Source organism: Psittacula echo (genome assembly GCF_963264785.1).
Source record: "Psittacula echo genome assembly, chromosome: 3".
In the NCBI taxonomy this organism is placed as follows: domain Eukaryota; kingdom Metazoa; phylum Chordata; class Aves; order Psittaciformes; family Psittacidae; genus Psittacula; species Psittacula echo.
In genome coordinates, this window is record NC_137736.1 from 40,651,077 (window position 1) to 40,663,598 (window position 12,522).

The 12,522-nt window shown below is 36.1% G+C and overlaps 1 protein-coding gene across 1 annotated transcript in view; it reads left to right on the forward strand.

Annotated features, from left to right (window-relative positions):
• DMD (dystrophin) overlaps positions 1-12,522 on the forward strand; it is a gene marked incomplete at both ends in the record, with an annotated part of 1,114,107 nt that overhangs the window by 376,106 nt on the left and 725,479 nt on the right. Inside the window, one exon of the mRNA XM_080612996.1 lies at positions 4,936-5,111. Within this exon, the coding sequence (XP_080469122.1) occupies positions 4,936-5,111 (176 nt within the window). The remainder of the gene's footprint in view (positions 1-4,935; positions 5,112-12,522) is intronic.

Consider the following 12,522-nt stretch of genomic DNA (forward strand, 5'->3'; position numbering starts at 1 on the left):
TTGTTTCAATGCGGAGGGAAATCCAGAGATGTGTTTTGAATTTGGGATGACTAGGGTCACATGATTTGAAGAATTTAGTAAATCACTCCAAAGTGTTCAAGAGTTATTTAGATTGTTGATTGGTCTTAAAAGCAGATGCTAGTTTTGTAAATGGAACTTAGGTTGCAGAAAAGATGAAGTGAGGAATCCTGAGGCCATGCATCCATACATCATAGAGCAGCACAGGATGCTTGGGATTCCACAAACTGTGTAACTGTCTTAAAGCAGCACACTTCAGTTGATAAGCTTTTCCTCCAAGGAGAAGAAACTTTGCTTGGCACAGAGTTAGTATGCTGTTGTGGTCATATTGCTTCATGTTCCAGAGACATTGCACATTCTAACTGAAAGATCATTTCTTAAGGCACTGTTACACAGTTTAAGTATATCCTAATTGGAAAAGTGTGTCAAATACAACATCTTTCACTAAAATCTATCAGAAAATGCACATTTTATTAACCAATCTTAGATATTTATTTCAAAATTTACTTTAGGTCATTGGTTTAGTAGTGCACTTGGCAGTGCTAAGTTAATGGTTGGACTTGATCTTAAAGATCCTTTCAAACCTGACTGATTCTATGATTAATAATTCTTATAGTACTTTCATAACTACATTTTGTCATTAGTTATTTCTCTTCCCTCTCTACTAAAGTGTCACTGAATGATTAACTTGTTGAGAAAATAAGAAATTAAATGGAAGAGACAACCTCCGCCTCAGTTCAAAGCTGATTTTCCAGCTAGGCACAGGAGGCAGTTATACATCCCAAAGGAAAAGTAGAATTTGAGTCCTCCCACATTTAGCTGAATTCATTACTGCTGAATTTAAGCATTAAATCAGAACTCATGGCTGAAGCTTCTGCTACAAATGAGTGGATGCCAAAGAGGAGGGGAGAGAGACCTCTAAAATCCGTTTGTCCTCATCATGAAAATGTCAGCTTTCCTTCATTGACCACACAGTGAAATCAAGGACAAGGACAACTTGCTGAGACTAGATGCGTAGGTTTTAGAAACTCTAAACCTACCTTCGGTGAGTTCATTATGCTTCACTAAATTGTACTGAAAACCTTCACAAACATAAGAAACCACCATTCCTCATCTGAACTTCCCCACTCATATATTTCATCAAAAAACAGATGGCAGCTCAAAAAGTAAGTGTTAAGAAAAATTATGAGTCTATCAGGATGGAGGGCACTTCCAAAGGCAATAATAAATGACAACATTAAAGGTAGGCTGCCATATAAAAGAGAAATAAAATTACATAAAACTACTGAAGTGCTATACACACATTGTACATACATTTGCCTGTAGATGATGAAAAAGAAGATTTAAATATCTCCACTCCAAAAAGTGATGAGTTGTAACATGTTTTTAAGATGAGCTTGCTGATGTGAAACTGAAGGCAACCATTGTATTTTGAAAGCCTTTTAATGTGCAGCGTTGTGAGTCACCTTAGTGCTTTCCATATGATTTTCTAGTGGGGTAAGGCCTAGTCTGCATCACCCCTTCTCAGATTCATATTTGCTTGTCAGGAGCTGAGAGGGATGAGGAAATGATACTGTCGTTGTTTGGACCATCTTTGAATAATACATGAAACACGTACTTCAGTGGTTAGATTTAGGTGGTGGTTTGGTGTGTTTTTTCACCAGGAAAACTATCAGAAGTTACTTCATGTCTTGTACCTCCATATATTTTTAGGGATTGTCGTTTACCCACTGAACTGTGTGCAGTCTTTATTGTGAACCGACTTCATCTTGCAGTTACATTGCAGTGTAATTGTCAGTACCATTTCATCTTACCCAGTCTCTAATTAGAGTGGTTATGAACTTCAAATTCACATCTCCATTTTCCTTTCACAGTCTGTAGTATTTAACCTCCATTCCTGTTGGTTAAGCATGAAAAATACTTCTTTACTCTTTTGACATGTAAATCATTATCTCCCCACAGCATCATGACTTGGCTGCTCTGAGCATGTGGTAATTGCACTGCCTACTTCTGAAGCATAGTTTCCGGTCACGAGCTGAAACTGTTACTGTTACTCCTGTGTAATTGGCAGTATGCTGCAGATGATTCCTACAGAGCCCTAGCTATGGTTTATTCTCTTTTACACCTTCTTTAATGTAAATTGTGCCCTGGTGTTGATGGGCAAATGGAAATGTGGCAGTCAGTCTATGACCTCAAGATAAGAATTTTGTGAGAGGAAAGGGAAATTCTACCCAAAACTGCATATAAGGAGCAGGGAATTATTTGGAATGATCTTAGCAACAAAGTCAGCTCAGGAAAATATTACATCAGGTGTTACCCTCAAATTTAACAGAACCACAGACATAAAAAGTTGTAATTTTCTTTTCTCCCCCCCCCCCTTAACTAAAACAAAATTGAAAAGGATGCTGTATTACTTTTATTTAAAAATTTTTTATAAAAACTATATGGAAATGTTTACTTAATATTGTCATTATTTCTGTGGATTAAGATATCCGTCAATACATCTTTTTGACTGAACTCAACCAAGAGTATTAATACATAATGCTGTAGTGATTAAAAAGTCAACTGGGTGTTTTTCTTTTCCAAAGAATTTATGTAGTTCATACGTTTACCTGAGTCCCTGCAGTTCACAAGCAGCTTATGCCAATTGACATAATTAATCCAGAGATTTAAAAAAAAAAAAAAAAAAATCTGCTCTGATTCTTAATTCTGTAGTCTTCTGAGTAGTCCTGATTCTAAGACTAGACAGCTAGTTGTTTCTATCTCAAAGCATAGCGTTGAGCTGACTAGTCTAAGTAAGAAAGACTGCCTTAGTAAAAAAGGCTGCTGTCGTGGTTTAAGCCCAAGCTGTAAATCAGAACCACGCAGTCTACTGCCCCCCGCCCCCCCCCTTTCTTCCCTCCGCTTCTGGAGGGACGGGGAGGAGAATCAAAAGAATGCAGCTCCCACGGGTTGAGATAAGAACAGTTTAATAACTAAGGTATAACACAAATCACCACTGCCGCCACCAACAATAACAACGACAAGAGAAATAACAAGGGAAGAGAATACGATACCGCCCGCCGGAAAAGACAGCCCGCCCGACCAGGGGACGTGCCCTTCCGGGTAGCTCCCAGTTCCATCCCCTGGCATGACGTGCTGTGGTATGGAACACCTCCTTGGCCAGTCTGGGTCAGGTGTCCTGTCCCCGCTTCCTCCCGGCCCCTCCTCCTCCCTGGCAGAGCATGAGACTCACAAAATCCTTGGTCAGTCTAAACATCGGTGTTATCAGGTTTTTTTGTTCCCAAGCCAAAAGTCAAAAACACAGTGCTGCAACAGCTACTAAGAAGGAAAAAAAAAACCAAAAAACTGACTGCTGCTGCTGAACCCAGGACAGCTGCCTAAGTAGAAAGCCAGTGGTAATGGTCTTCCATTGGCAGACTGGACAAAGATCAGGAAAACTTTTCTGTTTAGAAGACCATGTGAAAGATTTGGCAGTGTTGGCTTGGTTTTTTTTTTTTTTTTTGGTTAGTTGGTTGTTTTGTTTTGGCGTTTTTCGTTGGCTTTTATTTTTTTTGCCTTTACTGATGTCGCCTGTTGAGAAGAGGCTGTTGCTAACAGTATACCCCTTTCATTGTCAATCTATTTTTTTAAATATAAGAAAGCGTCATGGGAAAGGTGGTGTAGTTAATTACCTGGTATGCCTCTTCTCCATTGTGTATAGAAACATCAATGTCTCAATAAAACTCAATTCTCTTACTGAATTTCTGGTGCAAGAAATAATAGATAAATTTATGTATGCATATATAGTTTAATGGAATTTTATATACAGGCATTCTTCTCATTGAATTGGAAAGTTTTTCTAACTCTTGCACATTGGCAATAAGCAAAGAAGCAGGGCTCTTCTGATGCACAGCTTTTCCTGCTCCTGGTATAACTTGTTCCTTTTATTTTTCATTTCACTGTCCCAAAACTGTAATGTGATCACTGGAGCTGTGACTAGAGCATTTTGAGAAATGAGCCATCCTCTGACAGAACCAAAAAACGAAGTTACCTGTTTCTCATTAGTTAAGGGACTTAAGAACAGCTGCTGACGTTCAAGTGGGAAGTTTGTAGTTTGGGGTTATATGGAAACAAATATTAATGGGCCATAGATATACAACCAGTATCTTTCAAACAGATATGAACAGAAAATATTTCTAAAAATTCCTTTTTTTTTTTTTTTTTTTTTTTTTGATACATCTGAACTAAATGAGGGGTTTGTTTTCATATTACTAAATGCATAAAGTTAAATGCATTAGATTGCTGGTTACAGTGTTACATATTATGTGTATTTGTATCTTTTATGACCCCTTAACTTTTTTTTTTAATTATGGAGTAAAACTGATGCAAATTAATTTGCCTTCTAGTGCATGTTTTCTGATTTAAGATTCCCTGACAGAAAGCTAGCTGGCCTTTTTTGCAAGTAGGTTGTGATGAATTACAGTCTAGTTTAAAAATTGTTATAAACGGTAAAAGTAATAATTGGTTATTTAGTTCCATTACTATGCTTTTATAGCTTCTCAAGAAATATATTTTCAGAATGGAGGCAGAATAACATAGCAATAGTAACATTTTATGTATTTGCTATTATTCATTTCCCTCAGTAAATTGACCATTCATTTCTTGTCTTCATTCATCAGGACTTGCAGGGAGCTATGAACTCATTCAGTTTAGGATCCTTTCTGATTCTGATATTGACTTCTGCAGCTATCTTATTCACACAGCATGCTTTGGGTAAAACAATTTGGTTTGAGTTGCATATAGGGTTATTTTTTTCTGAAGGTAAGCCTATGATCAGATAGGAGCTGTTTCTCATTATCTTCTATTGGTACTCTAAACAGTCTTTACTGAAGTATTTCAAGCAATGTATGACCTCTGTTTTTATACTTCTCACAGATTTCACAGACTGTCACTACCACTCAGACATCACTAACACAGACAACTGTAATGGAAACTGTAACTATGGTGACCACAAGAGAGCATATCCTGGTTAAGCATGCTAAAGAGGAACTCCCACCACCTCCACCCCACAAAAAAAGGCAACTCCTTGTGGATTCAGAAATTAGGAAGAGGTGAGAATCATTAAGAGACAGAGAGAATACTGATAGAGTTTGGATAAGAATGCAGAAAATCATTTGACTGCAGTAGGTTGCTGTATACATTTTTGAGGTTAACATTTTATTCCTGTTCTCTATTAAAATATGGATTGATTATTATCCTACATAGGATGAGTTACGGATATTTTTGTGGTTCTCGTCCAACTATTTTGCGGTAAAAAATGTCAAAAATTATACCAATACCACTGTGATAGTAGTTATAGTCATTAGAAATCCTTATGAATGACATTGTGGGGATTCCACTTGGCTAGTCTTGAAGCTTTAAGAAATTGATGTATTCCATTAGTTCTCATCTTTATTAATTCTTTAAGCATATGTATTTTTTTTTTTTCTTAAATTACTAGTAGTGGAGATATTGCTTGGTTTCTAAAATTCAAGTTGTATTCTTTCTGGCTTGTGTGTCAGCATTAGAAGTAACAGTTCTGCAGAGGCAGAATTAATAGTTGGTGAAACATGTCGTATCATTATTTTCAGATTTTTTTTCCTGTGTAACTCAAGTATAAGTGACAAGTGAGTTTAGACTAATAAACTTGAACACTTGTTAAAGTCACAAAAAAAATTTCTGATGAGTTTAAGTAGAATTGACTCAAGCACTAAATTTCTGAATGAGATGCTAAGAAGCTAGTTTTTTATATGCAAGAGTAAACCTATTTTAAGGCATGGCTCCTGTCTTGACAATATTGTCATTCTTTATTTTGAAATTGACAAGAATTAAAATTCCGCTGGAATTTTAGTGTCTCAAACATTAGTATATTAAAACTTTTAACTTTTGCTTTCCAAACTGAATGTTTTAGGAATGATCTTACTTGGCATAAATATAATGAAGTGAAATATGAGTCTACTATTACAAAAGAAAGCATTATCTTAGTTAAAACTAAATGAACTAGAGTATTTTTTTAAGCTATATTTTATGATACTTCAAGAAATTTGTTGCTATAAATAGCTATGCAGTATTATAAAATTGGAGACCAACTTGCATCACAAGTTCCTTTCTCAGCTACTAAGTATGTAATATTAGTCTGTATTTTCCTTCTTGCTCATATTCCTTTGATTTGTCTTAATATTGAAAGTAAAATTAGCAGGGTACAATAGACTACAGGCTTCTAGTCATCATGTGAGGAAACTCGTGGAGGGCAGGAGTTAGAAGGATTATAGAATTAGTTTATGTTCAGAAATATTTCATTTCATACAAACTGAGAATTTTAAAGCCTTAAAGTGTTTTGGTTGTTGTCTCTATAAGGCATTGCAACTAGCAAGGTTATATATAAATTTGATAGATCCTTTTAGAGAAAATAGAATATATTAACAAATTGAGCCTATGATTGCTTGCAGCTAAATTATTGGCAGATCTGCTACTAAATTTTACAGAGTGTTAATGATTTTTTTACCATTGCATACTAGGTTTTGAGGGGGTTTGATTCACGTTTTATGCCATCTAGAAGATATTAATTCACCATATAAGTTCTGTGTAACTTTTGTTTAAAAGTCAAGATATGAACCTTGGAACAGTCTGTAATTCTGTCTTCGTATAGAATGACTTTAGGTAGCTAAATAAATTATGGTTTCTTATATATACTTAAAATCAGAATCCTTTTCATTGCTGCACAGTTTAGATTTTTATTTTGATCAGGTAGGAAAGAAAGTTGAATTCTAGCAGGAAGAAGGTAGTCCATTGTTTAATACACTTTAATATGGTCTGACTAGCTGGAATATTGCTTTGTGTGCAGGATTTACTAGATCTGTTTTAACAACACAATCATAGCACCATAGGAGAGCAAGATCAGTATGACTGTTCACTGAGTGGACCTGCAATATGGTAATGTGCAAAGTTAATGACATTAGAAATGTCCACAGCTGTGCAGCAGGATGAATGATGGTTATATTATCTGAAGGCAGTGTTCTTCCATTTAGATATTTTTCTTGACATTTCTAACTGAACAGCCAAAAAAAGACTTATTTACCTTTCCTCTCTAGAAATTCCAAGTGGGGGTTCCATAGTGTGAGGGCCAGTCAATAGCTTGAGAGAAACACTTTGAGAGGAAACTTCGAGAAAGGAGTTTCAGCTTAGAATAATCATTATTAGGCCTGCTTTTATTAAAACATAAAAATGCAGTCTTAGAAACTAATACATTTAACAGTCTGCTGTTGTCTTTCTCTCTGCATGATAAATTTACAGGGAACATAAACATAACAATGGGGGAAAAAACCCTCATCTTAAGATTCGGGTGCTCAGCTAAAATGACTATGTGCATTGGTGACTAGACACCTTTTTCGTCAATGTTTTTTTTTTGCTGGGAGAACCCCATGCCTGTATTGCCAGTCAGTCAGTTATTTTCTGGGTCATTGTTGGCTGCAAGATTTTTTCGGCTTTTTTTGTGTATATTTAGTTGTACTTAAACCCAAGGACAAACAAAGCCACAGTACTGCATAGCTTTTGTGTTTTGAAATTAACTAAGAGATACTGCTTAGATTTTGTGAGATTAAAAAACCACAGCAATTACTGAATGCTTGCCAGAAACTCCTGAAGGTGCATAACCAGATCATGTAGGCCTCTTCAGTTATGATACAACACACTGCATGTTCTTGCTTATTATTTTTAGGGCTGAGGGGATAGGCACATTGAGGGTTAGGGCTTTTTTGAGATAGTGAATAATGTTTCTTTCATCAGTTCTCAAGCTTTAGTCAGTGTTGTTTCTGTAAAGGACTATACCTGAAAGAAGTGTATCAGGTTCTGTTGCCACATGTCTTGAAAGATTTGTGCTCCAGGTTTGCTTTCCTGTGATCTGAATGTTTTAGGCTAGAGGATGTTTTAAAGATGCACTGCACCTATAGTGTGAATTGTTAGGTGTTTAGTTTTAAGGTGGAAGGAAGAGGAGTTTGTCTGCGAATATCGTGGTAGCAGACTGCGTAAGAGTGTGGTCCCCAGCTACTTTGTCGAAGAGAAATAATGGGTGGCTAAGATTGAAACATCAAGCTTTCTAGAGTGCTTTTTATTTTACATTTCCAAGTGCTTTGAAAGTATTTAAAAGTATGAGAATCTTCATTTATACTGAAGAAATTGAGGAGAAGCAATTTGACTTGTAGACCAATAGCATACACAGGAGTGAATGTCACATTTCCATTGGCCCAATTCACTATGGCATAAATACATGGGAAAGAAGCTGAGATTTTTCTTGCCTTCTGCAGCAACATTTTACCATAAGTGGTGGAAAACTGAGATAAGATAAAGATGGCTTCCTCCCCTCTCCCCCCACCAAAAAAAAAAAGTTTCTAAATCTACCTCAAAAGTAATACTTCATAAAGTCAGAATAATTCAGTCACGTGCTAAGTTCTGTTGCTGGTCATAGGAAATCACCTTTTCCCAAGGAATTAATTTGAAGCTGAGAAGGGAAAAATACTTGAAGCTGTATAATAAAGGTCTTGAAAGTATGTGTTAGGCATTAGGACTAGAGAGAAATGTAACAAAGCTACAGTTTTAGGATGAAAAAATAATGTATATGGGAAAAATGGTTGCAAGGTAACATTTCATGGTATTTACATACTGTGGGCAAAACAGGTCAGACATGTATCATAGAAAAATCAGTAAATTGTTCTGTTCACAGGTTGTTTAAATAGCAAACAAGTTAGAGCTGCTTAGCATTTAATTTAAACATATTTGTAATATTAATGTTCCTGAAATAACATCCAAAGATACCTTTATTTGCTATTTAGTAAATAACTTTGTACATGCGTCCTAATGTTTCTAAGGTAAGTGTATTTATTGTAACATTATTATGGATATAAAGTTAATGTTCAGATTTGAAAGAAACTTTATGCTTTTTGAGGAGAAAGGCATGTTAAAGTAGGATAGTTGCTCCATCTAGTGTTTTTTTCGTTTAATAAGTGTTAATTTTTTGAAAAGAGAGTAGCCTTCATTTCTTTAAAAAATAATGTATTTGGATTGTAATACTTGGTTGCTTAGAAAAGTTTGGATTTTTTGTAGAAAAATATGCCAAAGGAAGAATTATAATAATTTATTCAAAGTGGGGTTTCGATAGCTATTGTTTCAATACTAGCAGGAGCTAGCAGATCTTATAGAGAGGACTTTAAATTAGGTTTGAAGGGAAAAGGGGATAACACCAGGCTTGCTAAAAATGAGTCACAGGATAGCATGCTGCTGTTGTAGTCCAGATCCATAGGACAACTTAAATGCATTTGTTCTGATGCCCACAGCATGGGGAAACAAACAGTAGGAGCTGGAAGCCATTGTGCAGCAGGAAATCATGACATAATCACCATCATAGGAATGCGATGGAATGATTCACATCATTGAAATGCTGCAATGGATGGCTATGGGCTCTTCAGAAGGGATAGGCAAGGAAAAAGAGATGGTGGGGTTGTGTTGTATGTTAGGGAGTATGGCGACTGACATTGAACTCAATGTTGTGAGTGAGAAGGCTGAATGTTTGTGGATGAAGATCGGGGGAAGACCAATCAAGCGGATATCCTGGTAGGAGTCTGTTAAAGACCACACAACCAGGATGAAGCTACAGATGAAGTGTTCTTTAAACAACTTGGAGAAGTTTTATGATTGCTTGCCCTTGTTCTCATGGGACACTTCAACCTACCAGATGTTTGCTGATAGTATAATACAAGAGAGAAGAAACAATCCAGGAGGTTCTTGGAGGGTGTGGAAGATACCACACACTTCCCAACCCAGTGAGCCAACCGGGGGAGATGCTGGCTAGATTTGCTGTTTGCAAACAGAGGACTGGTGGGTGATGTCATGGTTGGAGGCCATCTTGGGCAAAGTGATCATGAAATGATTGAATTTTCAGTCCTTGGAGAAGTCAGGAAGAAAGTCAGAAAAGCCTCCACCTAAGACTTCCAGAGGGCTGACTTTGGCCTGTTTAGGACACCGGTTGGCAAAATTCATTGGGAAACATTAGTGAAGGACAAAGGGGTCCAGGATGGCTGTACACACTCTAAGGCCTTAAGGCCCAGAAGCTGTTACATAGTGGCTTCCAGAAAGTATATGCCACCTATATGCCATTGTAGTAGGACTTGAATATCTTACTCTGCTGGGTATTGAGGTTAGAAATTCCATGCAAAGAAATAGGAAAACAAAATGCAACTAAGTTATGAAATGCCTTAATGGAGAGGTTTATCATGTATATAATAAAGAAAAGGAAGGGAAATCTAGAACAAGGAATCGTTTTCGAACAAGTACGTGTGGTGACCTTCTCAGTAGAGAATTTTGAATGGGAATCTGAAGTGGGCATATGTCTTAATAGGATCCAGAAAATAAATTGGTGGGGTTGAATGGTATGGATTAAAAATGGAAGATGGATTTTCAGACATGCTCTGCAGTAAAATGAGACTGTACTTGAACTCAGCTGACATGTGCTGGCCTATAGAGAGAGGGCAATGAGAGCAGTAAAATATAGTCTTTCTCTTGTGGACTAGCAGAAGGAAAGACTAATTGGAAAACTAATCTATGAATGTAGCATAAAGAACAAATCCTCACTGTAGATTGAGTTTTTAGGTGGGAAGCAAGCTAATGTGCATGTTAAATTAGGAAATTATTTGTAGTAACTCTCTCAAGAGATTTGGTTTTAGTGTCTTCCGTGGGTGTATTTTAACAAATTCTACGTGTACTCAACTTTATTGGGTCAGAAAGGTAATATTACATTTCGTTTTATGTCAACATATTGTTGTACTTAGGAGATTTAAAAACTGATTGCTCCTTTAATATCAATCTAGAGTTAATATAGTTTGTAACTGCAGCTGTGCTTAGGAAGGAAATGTCAAATCATCCTAACGGAATGATTAAATGCCTTATTCTACCTGTATTTCCTGTTTTTATACAAACTGAAAAAATATCTTTATATTAAGGATATTTTTGTGCTGCAAAAAGCTACCTTGAAGTAACTTTAATGTCTTTTAGTCCTTTTCTGCCTCCTTTTTATAGCCCTTTTTTGGGTAGGAGGCTTTGTGGAGTTATATTTATTTCCAGAAGAAACTACAAGTGATGGAGCCCAGCTCTGTCGTATCACAGAATCATATTGTAGGATAGAATGGTTTGAGTTGGAAGTGACCTTAAAGACCTGTGGCTAATAATTTCCACCATCTGATAAATCTCTTGACCATGGGACATGCTGCTGATTGTTTTGTTGTTTTGTCAAAACTGTCCCACATTCTTCCATTCTTCTTCTAGGAAGGATGTTGCAGAGGCAAGGCCTAGGTGCTTTTGTTTAAGAAATGATCACTGGTAACCATTTTGCTCTGTCAATTTCCATCCTATAGCAGGCTAATTCCACACTATTCTTTAGAAAGTTGATCTTACTGGTCCTACTTACCTGAAGCTTGAGACTAGAATTAATACAATTTTACCTACAAGGGAGTTTAATACTGAGGGATTGGTAAACTCATCTTTGTTGCAATCAGATGTCTGATGTTCTGTGGTCATTAAATGCACAGTTGTTATATGCAGAACAGAGGATAACGCTATATTTCAGAAAATAGAATTGATTTAATGTCACATAGGATCAGAAATAAAGCTGAGGTAGGAAGTTCTCAACTGGCAGTGCACTTTGATTTCAGGAATTAGAATCTGGTACAAGAACAGAGATTCCGTGAAACATCTGGGAGTTCTATTTTGTCTTCAGCCTCTGAACTTTTAATTCTTTATAAAATGATGATTTCTGCACCTTCCATTGCTTCGCAGTTATAATGTTTCTCCTTTAATGAGTGGCCAAATAGTTTTATTAGGATTGCCTTATCAAAATTATTCCTTAGAGTTTGTGATTTGAATATGGAATATTGGGCTGGTATTAAGGCAGTGTGTGACTCTTCTTTCTTCTACTTTAATTATTTATTATTCAGTCTTTCACATTAAATGGAGTCACAAGGATCACAGTGCAGAAGTAAAAAAGGAGGCATAAATATTAGATCCAACATGAAACATGAAACTACTTCTTTTCATTTCTGTATATGTAGATTTCTGTAGCACCTGACTTTACCTTACAACCTTGTATTTTAGTACTTGTATATATGGAGTATATTTTTTATAAAAGAATTAAGTCCTCCAAAGATATAATTGTCATTCAAGCTCTTGTTTTAATAGATTTTCAATTATATGTAAATGATACAAGGTATATTTACAAAGCAAACTGAAAGATGCAGCTAATTATTTTTTTCTAGATCATTCTGTTCTCTTGGTTTCATTGTATTGCTACAAAAAGCAAATCAGTTACAGACTAGATATAGATATTAGAACTGATAGTGCAATAAAGAAATATAGTCAAGCATATGGTGATACTGTGTGGAACAACTGAGAAAAAACATTGTCTCAAGCTTCTTGTTTTAAAAATGACAGCAGATACTG